We start from the raw sequence: 22,507 nt of genomic DNA, 5'->3' as shown, positions 1-22,507 counted from the left end.
GAAAGCATGACACGTGTCTGTCCTTAATATAAACAAACCATGTGTTGGTTTTCAAAATCCAATCACAAAGGTTTGTCAGCACATCCATGTTTTAAGATAAGCCGAGGTGTCCGTCAAGTGTAACGCTCTTGTATGTTTTGACCCGACGCCTGCAAACAAAATTCGGCTAAGAGTTGAGCTTTTTGCCGTCTGGCCTCGTGTATTTGTGTACTTGTGGTTTATTGAGTGGATTTAATGAGCCCTAGCTCAACTCTGGGCTGGAACTCTCAATCCAGACATATTTGTGGTGTTCTGGTGGCGGTGGTGATACTGAGATGCTGATGAGGGATTCTCAATGCTATTTTTTTCCCCTTGAATCCAATTCAGGGATTTAAGAAACTTTTCTCCTTCCAATAGCACTCAAAAAGTGACATTTTGCCACACAGCAAAAGAAGTCATGATCTCTTGTGTTCAATTCAATTCTAAATAATTCTACTCATGGGCCACAACATTAGGTACGCCTGCACGTCCCAGTAATATCCGAACAACTGCAAAAAAAATTGAGTTCTGTTCCCAATAAATTCCGCCTTTTATAGTTTATTTTCAACGTTCATTTCAATATTATATATAGAGTATGTTCATTTGTGAGGAAAATATATAAATATTTCATATTATGAAATTAATAAAGACATTGTCATTCCTCTTACTTATCCCTCATACGCTCAACAAATTGGAAAAATAAGCCTCAGGCCGCTATATAAGGAAATTCAGTCTTGAGAAAACATCTCAGCCTGATGCAGTACACTTCATCACCGCAAACTAGCCAATGTTGTGGCCGGGTGTCACCATGGCAACAGTCAGTGTGGTGCAGCTTTTTGAAGGACATACTGAGTGCTGGTGGGGGATGGCACTTGCTGGAGGAACCCCGTACAGGCCACTGAGATGTGAAGAGTGACTCTGCAAGTGAAGTGACAAGCAAGCGGATCAGGGTGGTGCACGTACGCACACATTCCCAGACACACTCACACAGGCTCCCAACCCGGCGGGGGAAATTTTTTGAGGCATGAAGTCGTAGTGAATCACACGCTCTGTGAAGCCCGCCGATACATTCTGGCCCATTCCGTCTCACGCTGCTCGGATCGGGATGCCGGCAATGAGTGCAGACTTTGTTTCACACGCGCACTGACTCATCTCTGGAGAGTGTTGCGGTGGGGTGTGTGTGTGTGCGGGGGGATTCAAACTGTGTACCACAACACCGTTCTCTAATCACAGTGGAGCAAAGGCTGCCAGAGATGCCAACAAAATATTTCTTTCGGGAACAAGCGGCGCCAATCAAAAGCTAGAATCGAAGTTATTCTAAGGCCTGCCGTACCACGAAATATCGCCACATTTAGTCGGTTTTGACTAAAAGTCGTGTATGACGACGGCCGTCCAACCCTTAAGCGCTTCGTTGGCAGGCACTTCTGACTGATTTTCCAAACGGTCTGTCCTTCCGGTACGCTTCCCAATTTTATTCGCAGCAGATATGAGGATGATAGGTATTATTTGTTAGGTCATGCTCTTAAGGGCTCTTGTTTGGTCCACCTGTTTCTCAGCAAGAGAGCGACAGAGGCAGACAGATAAGGCAGAGGGAGACTTACTAAGAATGGGTTGTATCCTGCCTGTGCCACAGAGTTGGCTGAGCCGTGAGGTCCAGCAGCTGGGGGCAGCACCGGCATACCAGAGGAAAAGATGCCCAGAGCGTTGAGGTTCAAGCCCGGGATAAGGTTGGCCTGTTGCTGGAACGAGACAGAAGACAAATCATGATGAGGGTATTCAATAAGCGTGAACTCTGGTACTTGGAACTTTTGGAGGACCACTGTAGGTTTGAACCAAGAATACTGCCTAAATGTATTCAGTCCGGTCCTGGGGTATTTTAGTTTTAGTACTTTGGAACCCCTTACTTCCAGGAGAAAAGTAAGATAGCTATTGCTGCAGGCATAATAATATTTGATCCCTTAAATCATGCAAAGCAGTATTAAGGAATTCAGCCACAAAGTCGATACCAAGAGCTCAGAATTTGATTCAGTTGAACATTTCAAGGAAGATTTGATGAAAGATGAATTGAGGAACTGAAGAAAAAAACGAATGAAAACATTTAGGTACAGAAGGTATTAATGGTAAAATGGTAATGACAACATATTAACCTGAGAATAATTTTTAAGTAGTACTTTGTTAAGAGAAAGGTTAACAGCATGACATACTTTTGCGGGGTAAAAAGTGGCACGGTGGAACGTGCTTTATGTAATACCATCATAGTCCACTAGACGGTGCTCACATATTGGAGGAGACGCGCAGGCAGTCCAACTAGCTCACATATTTAGACTATCGACAAGTTACTGTTTGCTGTGGGGTTGCCTCTTTTGATTGGTGGACCATATTATTATTTTGTTTTTCATATTTCGACATATGGCTTTCATTTGAAGCAAAATTTTAGACTGCCCGCACTGCGACAAATTGTCGATATTGTCTTCCTGAATGAAGTCAAGAGCAAAATTATCAATGTGTGTCCAAGTAGTAAACAAACACTGTTGTTGCCTCCTCGGACTGAATGATGATGTCATAGGGGGGGGATCAGATGGATGCTGGGAATCAGCAGCGTTACGGGGACCATTCGCACGTGCATAGCGGGGAGAAGGAAGGCGTGAGTCAGAACCTCTAGGAAGAGTCAGACGACTGTGAAGCGATCGTGTGATGTTCTCTGTTTGCCAGCAGTGGCTAATGACTGAGCTTCTACTGCCTCTTATATAGCATGCAACCTGCACACACACAGTCACGCAGATGATGAGCTGGCACTCACATTTATAGCAGCGATGTCGTTCTCGTACGCCTCCCTCAGTTTCTTCATGATTTCCGCCTCGGCTTTACAAAGCGCTTCCAAGATACCCTTCACCGTGATGGTCCTTTCTGGGTTGTAAATGGTTAAGTCTTGTAACCTACACACAAACGCAGATGTGTCAAAGCTCGTGCAAACAAAGAATATAAGGCAGATTTTGCTTATCACAAAGTGGGGTGGGCTGGATTTTAATTGGATCCTCATGTATCTCCCTCAGCAGTTAATGAAGTTTGGGCCTTTCAAAACGGGCATAAACATTTGTGCTGATAAACAACACTTTTTTTTTTATTAGTACATGTTCATTAAGTCTGAGACATCATGTGCAATTAGACCATACACTAAAATTATTCTTGATTTCATGCCCTTGTTAAATATTGACTTGAAGTGATTTCACTTTCATTCCAATAAACCATTAAACCAGTTAACCAACATTACACATTCTGGGCTTAAACGTATATGCTGGTGCCTAGAAAATATATCGGTGCATCTCAATATATTCAAATCAATGGTAAAAAAGTTTTATTTCAGTAGTTCAATTCCAAAAGTGAAATGCAAACATTGAACACGTTATCAAGTGGGTTTTAAAAAAAAAAAATCTGAATATATCTGTAATTTGCTACTCAACTAAGATAAATTAATTTATAGAGATGCATCTGTTTGTCGTGAATAAGTCTCTTTTTTTTTTTTTTCATCATTATACTTTAAATATTTTTTTCCAATGCACCTTCACATGCTATACTTGAATCCATGTTACTCAACTCTTCATGTCTGGGAACTGCCTTATACAAAGTTTGTCTTGGCAACACCCGTTCAATTGATCATTTATGACACTCGTATGAAAGTTATTCGCAACATCTTGTAGAAAGGCGTGATCAAACGAGGAGAGGAACAGACGTGACTTACGAGGAGATGGTTATCTTGGTCCCTGTCTCCTCCTCGATTTTCTTCAGGTTGCGGCCCTCCTTCCCAATGAGGCGGCCCACCAGGCTGTTGTGGGCCAACAGTTTCAGAGGAATCTCCTCCGGCCTGCGCACAAAGTACGTTCAATTCATACTTAATCACAAGCAGCTATTAATGAAGCAATGTTTTTATGATCCTTACAAGGGGGTTTCCTCTAAAACTTCAAGCTAGCTAAGACTGGGGCTTCTACAATTATAGCATAGAGGCGCTGTTAAAAGTCAAAGCCAATTAGATATGCTGTCCGTCTTTGTGCAACGCTAAGCCGCCGTCACGTTTCAGCCTGTGTGAGGTGTGTTGTGTGTTTACTGTGTTAGTGGTCCACGGGGAGAACGCACGCTGAGATTAAAAGGTGTCGCTGGCGGGTTAAAGGATAAGATTATAGGCCACGGACGTTAATGGCTGGCTCATCCCTTCCTGGACGTAACGTGAACGTCAACTCACGTCTTGGTCTCGTTGGCCTCCTTCTGCATGATGTCCAGGATCATGCGGCAGGCCGAGGAGCAGCCCTCCGGCGATGAGTGGATGGTGATGGGTTTCTCGGCCGCGCCTGCGTTCTCCTTCCGATGGATGTCAACTCTGTCGTGGGAAAGCAATGACGTCATAACGACAATTACTCAGGAGGTGTTGCCTCGCCAAGCTGCTTACTTGGACTGCGTCTGCTTGGTGACGTTTTTGATGGTGAGTCCCTCCTTGCCGATGATGGCGCCCACAAACTGAGTAGGCACGAGCATGCGCAAAGGAAAATCCTGCTGTTGTCGGGTCCGCGGTGCGCCGAAGCCTCCCGAAGGTCCGGGCTGAGGGGTGTCCTGGTCTCGTGACAACCGGCCGCCGCGTCGACCTCGGGCGGCCTGCGCCGGCGGAGCGGCGTCCAAATCCATGATGTACGACACCCTCAAGGAGAAGTCGTCGCACTGCTGGTCTGTCAACTTCTCAATGGCTCTGGAGTGTTGACGACCAACAGTAAATATTTAGCGGCAGGAAAATGCATTTCAATTGAGTCAGTCTAGATTTAAGCAATCACGCCCAAGTAGGCGTCTCTGTTTGTTTTACTCACTCTTTAGCTTCCTCCTTGGTTGCGTACGTAACATTCACCACGGCTGTTTCTGTGTCAGTGTTGACTGTCAGAGAAGAAGTATACATCACACGTCAGAAGATGTCAGCATCATTATATAGCGAGAACTATATCCTGTAGCACTGCTCAACTTCCTAAGTGACGAATGTGTCAATTTAAGACTGCGTAGCGCTGATACTCGCATAAACAGAGAAGCAACACCAAGAGAAACTAAGTGGAAAACGGAACTAGCAGTGCACCAATGTGATGAAATCAGACACAGAAGAAGAGTGGCCTACCTTGTTCCACATTTTCTACAGTACCATATCGAGCCAGCAGACCGTCGAAATCCTAACGGAGACATGATAGCGTTAAATTAAATAGAGATGTGGGGGAATAAAAAAAAAAAAAAAAAAGTACTACATGGACATTCTGGAAACTGCACTAAATCAGTCTGCATGTGTTATTATACTATTTATGTCATTAACTAATTGGTGAATTGCTTTACCGTCCATTTCATATAAAATTATCAATACAACAAACAATTTGACACATATTTTTACTTGTTTTTTTAATTTATTAATACATTAAAATTGCTGTAATTTTTTTTTAATTTTATTATTAATAAATTATTTCATTAAATTTGTTTTGTAGAAAAAAAGGGGGTTGAGGGAAATGAACCAAGGAAGTCAGGTCAAGTTTGGAAACCAAAAGGGTGTAATGGACGTGTACACACAACTCACCTCCCACTGGAAATGAGGAGGAATGTTCCGGATCTGAATCTTCCTACTCCTGCGGAGATGAGAGAGACAGTGATATACTATACCAACTACATGCATTTCCCACCCAATTCTATTAAAAGAACTATTTGATAGTTTTTCACTCCAGTTTTCTTCCAAGCGATGATTATTTCCTTAAGATGGGAGACGTTGGTTAGCGGGGACTGTGTAACACCTCCCAGGTTGTTCTTTTTGTAGGCAAGGTTAAATCTTTACACGCACAGTGTGTCTCAGTTGCCATGGTTACAGCTAGCTCACATCACCATTTAGCAGCCTCATTGCCGGGCTTAGCGATCATCTCGGTCAAGTGAGACAAGTCATAGAACTGCTCCCGTGTTTATTTTTATTTCACTATTTTTTTTCATTTACACATTTAAATTAAAATTCTACAAATCAGAACCTGACATTTGAACCTGCGACAAGATGCGCTAACCATTAGCCCACCATTCTGCCTCTAAGTGTGTTATGAAATAAGAAAACTCAAGATTGTTTCCCAGTATCTGTCCGTCCTCTTTTGAACAGCTTTTGGTATTAAATTTCCACATCGTGCTGTTTTATCACCACAATTTTCTCTTAATAGCTCAAACACAAAACCGCCCCGTGACCACAAAGTGTGAGAAACAACACAAGCAGCGGCGCAGTCAACACAAGTGCTGCGATTTCCAAAAGAAGCAGACATTTATGTGGAGGAAAAAAAAAAAAAAAACAGCACACACTCGCGCAAAACCCCCAAAGTCCTTAAGAGCACTTTGGAGGACAATTAGCAGACATTCCATGAGCTGAAGTGATGGAGAGAGCTGGAGGAGAGGTGAGAGTGGGAGAAATTAGCGTCTGCGGTGGGCTGGCCAAGCTTTCTGGAAAGACGCACATGCGGGCAGCAGGACATGAATGAATGAATGACTCGTTCTGACTGTGCTCCTCCGGGGAACAAGAAAAAAAGAGAAGAGAGGGCAGAGGAGGAGGAGGAGGAGAGAGGCTGAGATTCACACAGGACATTCCACTCTTCACCTCATTCATCCAATACGACAAACAAATGAGTTGACTGTGTTTGGCATGTGCGTGACTATTAAACGAGGCTTGAAATTGATTTTGCTTTGGAGTGAGTGGATGACTTACACACTGCGAGGCAAAATAGGTTGTATCAAAGTGTCGTAAGCAAAATGTCACAGTATGGAAAGAACAGCTCAGAAATGTCTGCTTGGATGCGGCGAGGACTTGAAGTGAGGTCTTCCCTATTGATTGTGCTAATGGACACCACTGATCCGCGCTGGTTCGCGTGCTGCACTTGATGCCGCTAGTCCGTGTTCTCGGGATCAAATGTCAGTCGAGCTGAAGTCCAGAAGGAGGCTGCCAAAGAGGGGGCTGTTGCCAAGTCCAAATGAGGACCATTATACTAGCTGGGAGTACATCAAAACTGAAATCAACAAATATTATATCACCGGGATCTGCCCTTTTGATTTCACTTTACAAAAAGTTCAATAACTTAGCCAGGATTAATGAAAACTACGGGATCCACAAATCTCGCACTGTTAAGCAAAAAAAAAAAAAAAAAAAAAAAAAAAAAAAAAAAAACAAGGAACTTTTCTGAACTCATGTACGTACATGGTAGATCCATTAAGGACTCTAAATTAAGTGTGCTTCTGGTTGTTTTTCTATTTTTGCCCCGCGATGGGCTGGCGATTCGTCCAGAGTGTAAAGTCAGCTGGGCTCGGCTCCAGCTCACTCACACGGATGAGCGCTGTCGAAAATGAACAGCTGGATAGTTTACCTGCTCACCAGCCGGCTGGATAGAATTGTGGTGGGATCTTTTAATTGAATATGATTGCTATAAAAAGGGCCTTGTTGGAGTTTTGTTTATATACCGCAGAGCCTGGAAATTCAAATGCGGTGTGTGGTGCGTGTGAAAAGGGATTTCTCTTTTTTTCGACATATTGTTACTGTAATGTTTCCGCACACCAGAGTCATCCTTCGCTGCCTTTCTTCTTTGGTGCACCTCACCACACAATGCCCCGTCGCTCGCAAATATGCAGCTTCCAGGATCTTTTTGGAAAAAGTGACACTTGCCCATTTTAAGCATGCCTGTGGCTACACACTAAGCAGAACGTCCCCTGCCCGTCTGTCTGTCTGTCTGTAGAGTTGGGTGAGACCCCCATGCCAATGTGGACTGTTTTGTTTACACGCGCGCACACAAGGTGAACCCAGAGCCCTTCCTCGGCTCCTCCTTTCCAAGTGCGCCAAATGAGAGGAGGATTCACACAGAATGGTCACTTAATGTTTGTTAGCTGCCTGCCAATAAGGGGGGGGGGGGGGTAGAAATCCTCTCAATTTGGCCTTTGGATAGCCAAGAGTGGCCACGCTCATTTGAAAAGCTAATATTTACCGCTCCCACCTGTAACAGCTAAATGGCGGCGTCTACGTACACAGCACACAGGGCGGTCCCGCGGATTTGGACGGGCAGGAAAGAGGCTGCTCACTCGTCAACGCATTCTGAAGACGATTGAGATCATTGACAGAAAAGCTCAAGTTAAATCACTTAAGCACTTCCAGGAGTTCTTAATCTGTATGACTCACTCTTACTGTAAGGCCATAAAAATGATAAATAAACTAAATGAAGTCGCTTCACGTTGATATTTTTGTAAAGTGAATGAATTATAACAATTATAACAATATTTGAGTTATTCCGTGCAACTCAAATTCTTTGAAGGTTTGAGTTGTTTAGTCTCACAAGTAAAAGTGCTAAGCTTTATTTCTAATTTACAACACATTTAAGTTGACACATAAAGGGTTATTATTATTTTTTCGCTCACAAAACAACTGATGTACATTTACAACAACAGATGGATTTTTGCTATTATTTTATTAACCACTTAAACTAGATGACTTTGTATTTTATGAGCTGGTGAAGTTTTACAGTGTTTTATTGCCGCTATGCCTGTTCAATACAAATTTGCATTTGTAGTATTTTACGCGTAATACTTTCTGCATTTTTGCACCTGTCCTGCAAAATATTTTGTGAAAAGCACGTTATGGTAAAATTATAAAGTTATTCTTCTGGTACACAAAAGGTTATGATTTTGTAATGCATTTGATGAATTGAGGTAAAACCACCAGTGGAGAGAATGCGAGAGACAGAGAGAACGCAACGCAAATGTCACATTGTAATTTGACATTTAGATATAATAATGAACCAAATTTTTTCTCAGCTGCATCTTCCTACATGTTGCTAAATTTATTAAAATGATTATTTCGTATACCAAAAAAAAAATGTTATTGAAGGCCAAAATTGTAACATCTAAAGTAAAGAATTTGGGGCTTGAGGACAAAATGTTCCCTTTTTTCCACAGCAAAGGATAAAAACATTGGTGAAATAATTGTGTGTAATGAGGCCCTCTGAAAGCGTTGTTTACCTCCTAGTTGTGAGCACAAGCTCGTGCTGTCGGTGACGGCTCGCAGGCCCAGCGGGAGGCTCACTTTGGATGAATAAAGAGACATCCCAAATAGCCTTTCAGTCCACTGGGCCTGTCGGCAGCATGTCTCGCTCTCACCAGGAAAAAAAAAAAATTAAAACCCCACACAGCCTTTAACTCACTCCCAAGTGTTTTTCATGCAAAGAAAATCTGCTATTTATTTATTTATTTATTTATTTATTTATTTATTTATTTGTTTGTTTGTTTGTTTGTTTGTTTGTTTGTTTGTTTGTTTGCTTTTAGGCCAGTGCAACAGTTCAAATGTAAATTAGCCATTTTGTGAAAAATGCAAAAACGTCAGATTGCAGAAATGCTTTGGTGACTGATTGGCATTTCAGCCTCATTGCCAGTTGTGTTGTATTCGTGTATATTTGACCCCAAAAAAATCCTTCTCTAAACTAAGTGGAGGAATAATCGGTGAATAAAAAAGAAAATATTCATGTTTTATTTGTGTTCACTTAGAATTGCTATTTGATATGGTTGTTCTATCTACATAATGAAAGGCCTTTTGGAGGCCCTCACCATGCCTTGACTGCTGACTAATTATTGTAACCTAGTGAGGTGTCCCACCCTTCAGAACTTTCTATGTTTCTAGTCATTATATCCTACTTATATATATATTCGTAAACGCACAGTATACGTATGCGTTCATTCTCATTGAAACAAAGGGCTCGATTTGGAACACGAACACCTTCCTATTCAAAAAATGTAAACATCTTATCACACATATAAATCAGAACTCTGTCCCTTTGTATTCATACACACAATTAAACCATTATTATCATGGTGTCTACTCACAAACAATGTAATCTTCAATCTGTCATTTCAAATTACCACCTAATGTAAACAAACAAGAAAAATATAATACTGTATGACAATTCCGTTTATAGATGCATCCTTGAATTCCTCAGCACACATAAAAGGCTTGCACCTTCTCTACACGCAAAGACCACAGCAGTAACGAAGCCCTCGCTCCACCGTGCTGCCGAGCATCTCATCTCAGCAGGAAGCACCCGAGCGCCTGCGTTTCCCTTATCAACTCTTTGCGGGCGAGAGCTCATCGGGGTGCAACAGTGAGCTTGCCGCCTTCTTCTCTCGGCTAAAGGGAGGAAGAAGCAGTGCGAGTCGGCGGATGCACGTCACTCCAATAGAGGCGCACGGCCTCGTCTCAAGAGAGGGTTTGAAGTCATTAATTCTTGAACAAATCTACTTATATTTAATCTACTTATAATCTCTTATATTTGGCCATTCACATACTCGCCCACTTCAATTCACGTTTAATGAAAATATATATATATTACCTCATTAGTGTATTCATTTACAATGGCTTACCATTCCCTTCAATGGTATTCATGTAACATTTGATCCAAAATCTAAATTCAAGCTGAATGTCCTTACATGATCACTGATTAGTATTTGCTTGCTCTTATTTTGAAATCTATTGAGAGCACTTCTGGTGCACAACTGATGCTTCTTATGAAGGCAAAGATAATTGGAGGAGCTTTTCCCATTATGCTTTATTGCCATTACAAGTAAAACTTGTGACTGTAATGCCTCCTCATTGTGTGTAGTTTTATTACAGTGGGTGTAATACAGCTACAGCGTTGTTGTTGTCTCTGAAGATCATTGTGCAATCATTTCTTAAAATATCATGTGACCATCTGTCTGTCCTTTCAGAGAGAGAGACAACATAAAGATCTATTTGTTTAGTGCACGCAAATTGGAAAAGTACACACACACAAACCATAAATATCAGTCTGCTGAGTCTCTCACACACACATGCACACACACGCGCACACAACACACACACACACACACAGTATGAAAGTCTGTCCCACCGATGATGCTCCTCGCTGTTCAAGCTCGCACAAAAAAATGTCAACAAGTGAAAGCCGCTGCAATCACTTATGTCAAGTTGACACTGTCACTATCAGTGTTTTGATTGCAGAAACCCAAATAAAACAAAATCAGTAACGTACAAAGCTACTTTACGGCCATACTGCCGTGGATAAGACTTTCACTTCTCTGATGTCATCACTATAAATGTGGTCTCGGAGCGCACAGAAAACATTAGAAAAGCTCCGCTTACTATTGAACTAAAAACAGCACATTCCACCACAGCCGCTATACGCCATCGTGATTCAGCCCCTGTCGACTTCTTGCAGCATGCCTCAAACACGTGTGCATGTATTGTGTATTGGGGACATTCTTCACGGAAGTCTACGGTAGCATTCAAAATGAGCCTCGTTTGTCAACTAGAGGGCTTAATAATTGAGACTGTTGCTCAGGTTCTGGATTGAAAATTTTGCGTGGCTCCTTTTGACAGCACTTGTTTGACATCATATATATGTCATGTTGACACAACATCTGTCTCCTCCCCCGTCTTCCTGCAGTCACTAAAGCGAGAAGCTTGTGGCAGAGCCACAGCACGCCTGCTTCTTCAGTTTGTTCTATAAATTTGGCCATCGTTATGGCTCCGGGGGTGGTTTTGTTTTGTCGGTGAGAGTGACCTGCCCCGTGGAAAAAAACGTGTGATATGTGCCTTTTGAAGCCAAATTATGGCACGCAAGCAGGTACTACTCACATGCAAACGAAGAGAAAATCGACATGGGAACAATAACAAACGCCTAAAAAAAAGTGCTTTGCTTTTTTTCCTCAGCATGCGTGTTTGATCAATCGAGAATGCCTGTGGTCTTTCGCAGGGCAACACAAAACATTTGCTTTTTCTTTTCAGCCAAAATGAGTGACAGTCAGCAGGTTTGCACACGGTACGATCGAGGCAACACGGTGCGCTTACCCCCACATGCATGCAAAGTGTTCCCCCGCTCGACAGGTAGACGCGGGCCGGCGCCAGCCGCTTGCCCCTCACGGCCGCTCGCTGCTTTATGTGCGTGCAGCTTGTTCATCAGGTCTCATCCTTTAATCTGCCCACCATAAGCTATTGCAAGTGGAGGTGGAGGGCCGAGGGCTGAGCCTGTCCAAGTGCCTGCCTGACTATCGGCGCAGGTCCCGGCGGGGTTAACCTGGATCAATACCGCACACACGCATACTCGACATGACGTAAAACCTCAAACGTCCTCTCTTTGGCAGTGTACCATGTGTGTGTAGCGATACGTGCAAAAGCCTAGCAGAATTCACACTCACATTGACATTATGTGCAATTTAGAGTCTTTTTTTAGTTTTTTTCTCTTTATACTTTAATATGCGCGACTACACTAAACATTAATAATTAAAATATTGCCTGTACAATGAGTTTTATAATGGCGACAGCGCAGCCTGTCTCATTCTGACGATAAACAGTCAACTAGTAATTAAAGAATATTATCAAATCGTGATTTATTTATTTAAAAAATATATGTCTTAGGGTTTTTAATCGCATGATTGCTGCAACAGAACATTGTTTTGCAAATGACAGATGACGATAAAGGCCGGTATGCTTTTTAATTCAGGACCACCTTGACATTGATTGATGGTTGTGAATGGGCAAAAAGGTACCAGCTCGTAGCATTTAGGGATCAATACACAGCGTGTTGTTTGTTCGGCGTGGAGTGTACCAACATCAGTTGGCGTCACGTGTAGGGGGGAGTGTTAGCATGCGTTACATATGAGAATACTCGCGGGAATATGAACTGGATTGACGAGTGTCTGGCCAAAAAGTACAATGCGGAAACCTGAAACACCCAACATCGAGAATGCCGCTACAACCAAAAAAAATTGCCTTGACTGGCAGGTTGTTGCCAGACTTTCCCCAAGTCAGCTAGAAGAGGATCCAGCCCCTGGCTGTGATGCTGAACAGTCAGTGGCTCTTGGCTTTTTACACCAAGTAGCACCTAAAAATAAACTTAGCTATTTACAAGTACCATCATATTGTCCAGTATTACAACATGGGCTGAGGGTTATAGATATAAACTTGAACTGATGTTAAAAATAGTAGCATAGCGGGCCTAAGTGTTCTTAAAAAAATGAGATAAATGTACCACTAGAGGGAGCATCCTTTTGGAGTCACCAGCATAACGAATACAGAAAATACAACTGCGGTTATGGTGTATAAAAAGTCCGTCAGCCTGTGAGGATTTAAAATCGAAACAATATCAGAGATTTATTCATGACATGGTCAAATATATTATGTGCACCCTTCGGTGTCTTAAAAAACATAATACAACTCGAAAACAAAACAAACAAACTAAAAAAACCTTGGGCCGTGTTGTGTCACGTGACGCAAAAGTGGCTCAAGTGGCATTATCTCTGGCAGACTTTAATCCGTTGGCTAAAATGGCTCCAAATCCTTCGCTTATAAATGAGGCGGGGGTTTAAGTAGGAAGCAAACTAGAAATTGCTTAGGAGTGCGACAGGTGTGAATCACACTAAACAGTTTTTTTTTTTTAACTGAGCAGGTGAGTGTAATGTTTTTGCCATATGTTGCCGGTACTGTGCAGTCAAAGTGCTGCTTGGTAAAAAAAACAAAAAAGTGTTTCGGCACATTTACATGCACCTGCGCACTTGCGTCAGAAATAAATAGATTTGCATCACAGTAACACAACTAATTAATTTCTAGCCTTGCTTGGGATTTGAAAACTCCAACTCACAACAACAAATAAATCTGCAAACATTTACAGACTGTTTTGCTTTCATAATCATTCTCAGGTGAATTTAACTCCGTTGAAATAAATGATTTTCATAGTCTAATAACTAATGACTGAAAATTGTGCACAAAAGTAAAAGAACTTTTAAATTTAGATCTTTTTTTTTTTATCCGGGTTGAAGAACTTTCTAGCAGTGAAAAGGCATTCTCTGTGCGGGAATATGCTCAAAACTGTTTTTAAAAAAAAACCCACATCAACGGGAAATCTGATTTGCATTAAAAACATAAAAAAGGACAGAAACATTTTGCTTGTAACATTCTGTGTATCAGGTATTCCCCATGACATAATTAGCGACTTTCTCGGGTGAGACTCGAGAGGTGGAGGGCAAAAAGATAGGTTAGGAAATCCCTCACTTGACTCACACATCGGCAGCTATTAAACAACACGCAGACGTGTGAGTTTCCCTTCTATCTTTCATCCGATATGCTGCAGCATCAAAACAACCGCCTCCAGTCACTTCTAACACACTTCTTGCCCAAAAGAGAAAACAAATCACAGCAATTATCCGACTGAGATGAACTACTGACTCCCGCTCAGGGAATGGCGTCAGAGGACGTTCTATAGAGGACACACACACATACACACACTGTGTAATGCTGTTGAGGAATGCCAAAAAGGAGTAAGCTGCTAAGAATAAAACGCCTGTCTCCGTTACACGATGCGATAGGGGAGGCTCACATTCAGCTTACAGTACATAGCATACAGTCGTACACTATTTACACCCACTCATGCACAGCTGGCCTCATTCAGCGCTGCCACACTGTGCCAGGAAGCGGCGACATTGTTGGAAGGCAGCTGGAGGGGGGGGTCGGGGGGTCAGCGGTGTGCACGGCATTATCTACCTCATTCCTGAGAGCTTTGATGGAGAAACAATTATGAGCACAACTTCTTGTAAGACATCCAAAGTGGCAGGTAGACATTTTTTTTTTTAAACATTAATACGTCTGCTTCAATGCTTTCTCCTACAAACTACGACAACTGGCGGCGGGCCCTATGCTGTTTAAATCTGTAGAAAGTCAACTCACGCGACCAGTTACAATGTCAACAAAACACTGGTTCCGGTTCATACTGGAAGTCAGGCCCATATTTCACGTAAGGGCTCAATCGAGCGTAGCAATAACGTGGATCCGTTGACACAAAACGTGCACATGTGAGGAAGAAGAGAGGGAGGGGGAGGAGGCAAATGCTGCAGTGGAAAGTAGGGTGTGACGTTCCCTTGAGAAGGCAGGGAGGTGAACGGTAGCACCGCCATCAATGAAAATACCAGTTCAAATTGTGCGACCGCAAGGATGTATGCATGACTGCTTCGCCATCAAATATTTACTGACCCGCTGGACGTGCGTGTTTTTTTCGGTGCAAGCGCTTCACCTACATTTCAGGCCAGTGTCTCGGGAAATATAGGCAACGCACGACATACACATGAATCAAGTGACCCGTTACCTAGCAACGTCCACTGCGCTGTGACACCATTGTAGGGTTTATAAAAAAATAAAGAAAAAAAACAGGAGCGTGATAGTGATCCATCTCATGGGAATCTCTCAGCACAGGTGATTTAGAGAAATAAAAAAATAATGTATTCTACACCCTCAGGGATATCTCAGTAGAGTGCCACAACACGACAGGTTTCTACAAATGTTTGCGTTCGCTCTATGCTCGTGACCTTGAGCGTCAAAGTCACCTGTACTTTGGTATCGTTCTCAACGCAGAAAAGCTTATTTGCTCACTTTTGCGGTTCTCGGTTAGAAGCCTGGACCAAAGACAAATAAATACACTTACAAACGCTGACAAAATTAAAGATAGCATTGTTTGTTGTATAAAAATAATGTGAAATCATATTTTTTTAAATAACAATATAAAATAAAAACACAAAAAATTTGAAAAAACAAAACAAAATTAGGATTACGTCTACTTTCTGGCATCTGTCTGCACAATCCGACAATCAATCACATAGAGCAGATTCAAAGAACAGGCCCCATATATGAGGTCATTCTTGCCAAATATCAAATGGCACTCGAGCAGGAAGAAAAGGAAGCAACAGCGGCCAAGGCCGAGTCTTGAATAACCTGTTCACGTGGTGTTGGGATACATGGATGGATATTTGATATTTTTTAATGGCTAAACACGCAAAGGCAATTAAGAGCCGATTTCACCATGTCAGAAACGAGCTCCAGAGGAAAATTACACCTCTTGCAATTTCTAAAGGCATGGAAGAGTTTTATTGATGCACAACCGGCTTGTATTTTAAGCCGTTTTTCTGTACGGACAGGTATGATCTCATCTCATTGCCGGATGTTGTAAAGCTGACAGTCATGTTTGAATTCCCGCAATTATTATTATTATTTTTTTTTTCAATACAAAGGCATTATAACAAAGGTCTTGCTTGGTAGCTATTTTGATCTGTCAGGTCTGGGAAAAAAGAGGTTCCATCCGTTAACAGTTGATATGAGGTATTCTAGTTGAGCAATAGGAAAAAAACAACCTCTTCTAAAGCTAATGAGGGATCTATCCATTCATCTTATCAATCAATCTGCATCTAATGATTCATCCAACTCTCCACAGGCATCCAAACTAGGGGGAGCAATGCTGCCCTCTATCAGTAGTTCTCCTCATGTATGAGCAGACGGGGAAACGGACACGCACCCACACAAGTATTCCCGTCTCTGGCTCTGACACTGCCTCTTTCGGAAGTCCCTCTGTGTGTCCTCCTCTACTCGCTGGGATAGCGGAGAAGGCACAATGGCGGGCTTGTGGGGGGTTCGTTTCAGCTTCCAGCCAGGCAAAACTGCTGGTGCCGTTCCCGCAATGGGAGTGCATACATATGGAAAAGAATAAAACGATGGCTCCGCGCGGAGGTTATGGATAAGAAAGGTCACAAAAGGGCTCGGGCGGTGACACACAATCGGACTCAGCACTTTTTCCCTTTGCTGCACTTGGAGAACTGAAACGAGCGCTGGTATTTTTACTTGTTGGCATATGTAGTATTCGCTGTCAAATAAAATCAGCACTCTGACCGCTCTACAGCTAGCGCTCCCAACACAAGCTGGACCTGCATCTCAAACCAGTCAGCACTCTCTGCTCCGCTGAGAAATGACAAAGGTCTTAGGATGACATCCATCCATGCTTTTACTGCTTATTATGTTCTCGGTCATAGTGGAAGCTGGAATTTAGCTCCTGCTGACTGAGCGACGGCATACACTGATTTCATTTGAAAATGAGAAACGCTGCCATTTGGATGTTCACACTAGAAAATAAAGTAAATAAGAGGAAGTCACCTTCTAAACTTTATGGACAATACATTTCGATTCACACGTTTTTATCTAGCTCAAGGAGGCGGCCCTTTTGCCACTTTCTGTTGAGTGAGAATGGCATCACAGTTGCTCAAGGTTACAACCAATCACGTCTAACCTGTTGTCTGAGTTTGACATTCGCGAGCCAAGCTGTGAACGGTAGTCATCTCAGCCATGAGCAACTGTGATGTCATTTTCAGTCAAAAACAAGGAGGCAAAATGGCCGCTCACGGAGATGATTAAAAGTGGGTGAACTTTCCTGCTTAATTCATATTCCACCGATTTTTTTTTTACTCCAGTTCAGTTGCGTTCGACTGCCTCACTGGGTTGTGTGGCCGGCCAAATCCAGCCTGGACACATGCTACTTTCAGCCATCTCATTTCACCTGTTCGGAAGCCATCAGTGCACGGTTACACTATGAGGTGTTGATACAGGACGATGGCAGGAGTATCACCACTCGCCGTAAGCCTCAGCTGCCCACCCACCCCATGGAGACCACACCCTGTGCGAGCGCTGAAAATTTACAACCCATTGCATGACTTCAAATGGGATTCACCTGTTGTCCTTACGCAGAGTGTGAACAGATCAGATGCACACATGTGACGCACAAGCAACGTTTTCTCTTCTTTAAAAAAAAAAAAACAGGTGCATTTCTCTTTTCTCTTTCTTTTCCACATAAAATTTCCCATCACAACTCTGTGAGATCATTCTCTTCTCTTTTTGGTCAATGGCAGGCTCAAGAATGTAAATAGGAAGGATTTGGGGGACGGGTGAAAAAGTGAATCCAAGAAACATGAAGCAAAATTACCCGCTTGAAAAAGGTTAATAATTGTCTGAGTAGCTTTACCAGGCTACGGCACACCAGCAAATACGCAAGAGCACTTTAAGGCAACATCTTGCGCAAATAAGACTCTTTTGCAAAAACACAATGATACACAAACTACAAATATGCAACACTAAAGGTGTGCTCAATAAGCAATCGGGTTCATCTGTTTGCATCTTAAACCTGAGCTGGTTCTTTTGTCATTGATTTGCTCAATTTCTGCTAATTTTCTCGCCGCAGTCGAAAGATGCCAAGTTCTGTAATGTACCCAACCAAGAATCTCATCTGAATCTACTGGGGGTGAACTCCTCTCACAAAATTGTACAGTTTGCCAATCAGTTTCCCTGTGGCTGAAAGGCAACAGGTTGGAGTCAAATGAAAACATGCTGAGAGAGCCACGGTGTGTGGAAGCACCGGGCTGGTAAAAGAAGATTCCAGGAGTTCTAACAGTGATTCCTACCGGTCTCAAAGCTGCACAATTTGCAATCTTCTCACATCTCCCCCGGGTTATATGCTCGAACACGCTACATGGAGTCCGCTAAACGCCAAAAGAAACACTACAGCGCTTTTGTGAATAAACGATCACTGAACAAATGAAGATGTTAGCGTGAGCTCACACATTGCGTTTAATTAATAAAGGCCAAATAAAAAAAGACATTTTTAAAAAAAAATTCTAGCTCAGGTGATATGAGACACTGAGTCAGGGGGAGATCAGCATGGCCGAGAGCTTTGTGATCAAGCGGGGACTTTAAATGGATTCGGAACGAATTGACTAATAGCTATCACCTTTCGCTATTTTGACTCACAGGCTGACCTGATGTGGTGCAATGCAGCTGTTTACATCTTCTTTTAGAACTATCTGCAAAACAGCAAATTGGTCTTGTAATGGATTCAACTCCACTCAAATGTGCAGGGGGACAAATAAACATGCAGAATATTCACAAACGCATTACAAGAAAAAGGATAATGTCACACTTGCACAAATTCTTTCAGTCACTACATTTAATAGTCAAGCGACGCTGCATATCATTTAATTAAATAAATAAGATATGGACAACCCTCATGGAAATGCAGTTGATTGTACACAGAGGATAAGCTACAATCAACTAACACAGTTATAAATAAGCAAAGATTTATCAACTTAATTTCCTGCTCAAATTGAATCGCAGTCGTCTAATTGAACTTTGACCATACGGCTTGGGAAGAAAAAATGAATAAAAAATAGTGCCTGCTAAATTGAATTACTGTCCTTCATGTTAAATGACAGGGTTAGAATAAAAAACATTTCAATGTGAAATGAAACAAACTTTGCAAACAATATACAGCACGTAAAAAAAAAAAAAACAAGACATTGAGTCCTGCAAATAAAAACAAATATATACTTTATGTTCCTTGTGCTGGATATCAATGATAATATCTGCAGAATTATAATACCAAGAGTTAACCAAATTCCGTGTTTCTATTAATGAACATTATACTAATTGTATAATGACAAAAATGCAACAGGTATTAGAGCCTAAAATTAAATTAAGTTTACTTGCCAAAACTTTGTAGTCTTTGTCTTAATTTTTTCCAGCATTTTATATGCAACGAAAACAACAACCAAACACATATGATGCAAATATATGAACCACAACTTAGTCACAACCACAACTAGTCCTTAATAGAAAACCAACTAGCAAACTGCCATTAAATAGAGAAAAACACGTATTATATTGAACATATCAAGAAAGATCAAAATGTTACTTCAATTATTCAAATAAATAGAAATGGGCAACAATACACTAAATCAACAAATCCCCACAAAACAGGAAAACAATGCCTGAGAACAACGCACACACTCGTCATTACTCTTATCAAATTTAATTATATAAACAAACATTTCAACTGAAAACAAAAACTACAAAACAACATAACAGTAAATGTGTACAGAATTATTTATTAAATTATACTAATGAATACTGTTTAAAATTTTTAATTATATTCTGAGTTTAGTAAGAAGATCGCACAATGGGGATGAATACACTAAAAGAATTAAATTAACATAAACGTGCATTGTAATCTAATTATTACGGCCATTGTGACGCCTTATTTGGACGTTCCGTAACTATTTCTACGCTAGGGCACAGAAATCTTGAATAGTTGCATTCAACGCAAGTAAAAATAAAGAAGTCACGACGTAGAAAACGCGTAACCTGCCGCTCTTGTGATTTCGCCTATGCATGTTGCGCCGCCGCTGAATTGGCAAGAGCTGCCTAACACGCGGAATGGGGGGAGTGTATGTACATTCCCACATGTGTGGGCGAGGCGATCCACCCACACTCTCACACGCACACACGCTGTCTTTTTTTTCCCCTTCCAGCTAAGCACACATGTATGCACTTTTTTTTTTTTTTTTGCCCCGCGTGATCCCGCCCCACGCAGGAAAAAAGGCCATCGTGGCAGCCATTATGAGACTCGGCCATCATGGCCTACGTGCACGTTGACTGTGAAGGGGAGTGGCGCACCCATTGTGCGCCATGTTGGTGAGCTCCACGAATACGCCGTTGCACACTAAATGGTGTTTAACAAAAAAAATCCAACTTTAAAATGCTTACGACGTTGGTTTAATTGCTCGGGGTACACGTAACCCTTCCCCCCAAAAACGCGTGGGTTGCGAACACAGGAGAGCGTGCACGGAAGAAGAGTGGGGGGTTGGGTTGGAGGGGCGCTGGAAGCGTATAGTGGTGGAGTCACGTGTTCCTCCGCAAGGGGCTTGAATATTTACCTTTTTGTCACGCAATGTGGCTTCTCCATTTAGACGAGGGGGCGGTTGCGCAATCTATGGGACCCGCGGAAGCGTATAGATTGCGCAAAAAGGGAAAAAGTGCGCTGTTGCGGCGAGGGGGGGATGAAACGGCGTGGCGGTGCGAACAAAAAAAAATAGAAAGACAAAGCGTCATTGACGCAGGGAGTTGCCTTTCGTTTTCCACGTATACGCGTACGTTTATGTGAAGAAGCTGATTGGTATGCTACTCGTTGTGCATTGCGGTGATACAGCAACACGATGGGGGTTGGTATGGTGGCTGGAATGGGGGGGGGGGTCCTCAATGTAGTCATGATCCAATTCAGGTGCATTGACAATTAGGCCAGACTTATGTAATATATGTATATTTGCTCATTTTGCCACAACAACAAACTACACGTATTTCCACCAACACTGAAATGTGTGTGCGTGGAGCGAAACGTGCTTAACAACATTAAACAGCACAAACCTGTAGGTTGAAGAGAAGTAACACGTTTTATGATATATTTAAGGGAATTCAGACCTCGACCTATAGTTTTCTGTCGGGATCTACAGTAAAAAAATGCAAACGCTTTCCCCCAAACCTATTGTTTTTATTATTTTTTTCTATTCGTCATTTTTAGAATAAAGCAAATCATAAAATTTCAGTAAAAATGGATTGAATGGAGCTAATTTTGGGGGGAGGCAGTAAAAATTAATTGGGACTGTGTAGATGATCTCGATGATCATTTGTCGGAAATTTTCCAGAGGACCTTTTTAATTTCTCATTGAGAACCACTGAACAGTTTGTAGGAGTGTGTGTGCGTGTGTGTGTGTGTGCACGCGTGTGACACGAAAAAGGCCTTTCTAAGCTCCTTCCTTGGGAACAGTAGCGCAGAAGTGGACCACTTTAACTTTTCATTGGGAAGCTGTGTGTGTGCGTGCGTGTGTGTGTGTGTGTGTGTGTGTGTGTGTGTGTGTGTGTGTGTTACACACTGAAAAGGGCCTACCTAAGCTTCTTGGGAACAGAGTAGTCCACCTCTATCACCTTGCCGTACAATTCCACTTTCCCTATGGGAGCAGAAGGCAATGCAGCGTTAGAAAAACAATACAAAGAGGAGTAAAAGTTTGTGCAAAGCAACCGTGGGAATCTTTTCAAAGCTCAAGCAAAGCACGTAACATTATGGAAACCGTGTGTGCGTGGGGAATAGGCAGCCATGCTTTGCACTCCCACATCGCGCCCCGCGAATCGAACCAGACTCAACAGTGGGTTCGATTCTGAAGGTAAAGGTGCAAGAAGGTGTGGGAGGGTAAAGAAGAATCCATCTTTCGTGGAGGCGGTTCCGAGTGGCCTGGCGCAGCAGCCCCGGAATTATCGTTTCACCTCGCCTCCCCTCCATCACCCACCCACCGCCTCCCCTTCTCCAGCTACCTGTTTATGGGCTCTTTCCTCCGGACCCCCGCGACCCACCGCCAAGACACCTCGTAAAAACACGGCCAGACGTCCGAGGAACACGGACGTGACAAGTTTTCCGCGCGGGCGTCGCTCGGCTCTCTTCAATAAAATCACGAGAAAAAATAAGTGAAAAATAATTACCCGAAGCATCAAGAGCACCCCGTGCGCACGCATTCCAGCGGGGGTGATCACAAAAAAATCGGCGCACTCTATAGCGGAATCTTTACGCATATTATGCGTCTTGTGGCACTTGTGTTGTCTTTAAGGGACGACATTAAAGCGCCTGTTTCCCCCCAAAAAAGTGTCAGGCAATCGATCATCGATTCAATCAGTCTTGACGCGCGCACCAAACACTCACCAAACGTGGGACATAATCACATTCACACAAAACACACGCACACGAATAATTTGTGCATGAGCTCC

At 42.5% G+C, this 22,507-nt stretch overlaps 1 protein-coding gene across 6 annotated transcripts in view; it reads right to left on the bottom strand.

The window, feature by feature from the left end:
- Window positions 1–22,507, bottom strand: part of igf2bp2a (insulin-like growth factor 2 mRNA binding protein 2a) — a 35,293-nt gene that overhangs the window by 6,591 nt on the left and 6,195 nt on the right. For 5 of the 6 annotated variants that reach the window (XM_088382653.1, XM_088382652.1, XM_088382655.1 and 2 more), the window contains 10 exons: window positions 21,639–21,699; window positions 5,609–5,657; window positions 5,165–5,216; window positions 4,869–4,932; window positions 4,460–4,753; window positions 4,256–4,390; window positions 3,758–3,880; window positions 2,819–2,954; window positions 1,620–1,757; window positions 868–936 (listed from right to left, as the gene is read on the bottom strand). In XM_088382653.1, coding sequence (XP_088238779.1) covers window positions 868–936; window positions 1,620–1,757; window positions 2,819–2,954; window positions 3,758–3,880; window positions 4,256–4,390; window positions 4,460–4,753; window positions 4,869–4,932; window positions 5,165–5,216; window positions 5,609–5,657; window positions 21,639–21,699 — 1,121 coding nt within the window. Of the gene's footprint in view, window positions 1–867; window positions 937–1,619; window positions 1,758–2,818; window positions 2,955–3,757; window positions 3,881–4,255; window positions 4,391–4,459; window positions 4,754–4,868; window positions 4,933–5,164; window positions 5,217–5,608; window positions 5,658–11,908; window positions 12,088–21,638; window positions 21,700–22,507 lie in introns of those variants that run through there. The other variant, XM_088382656.1, reaches the window with a different exon arrangement.

The sequence above is a fragment of the Syngnathus floridae genome, chromosome 8 (genome assembly GCF_059516105.1).
Source record: "Syngnathus floridae isolate MCC-2025c chromosome 8, RoL_Sflo_1.0, whole genome shotgun sequence".
Classification (NCBI taxonomy): Eukaryota; Metazoa; Chordata; class Actinopteri; order Syngnathiformes; family Syngnathidae; genus Syngnathus; species Syngnathus floridae.
The sequence above is the reverse complement of the archived record's forward strand: the minus strand, read 5'-3'. Positions and strand labels throughout refer to the sequence as shown.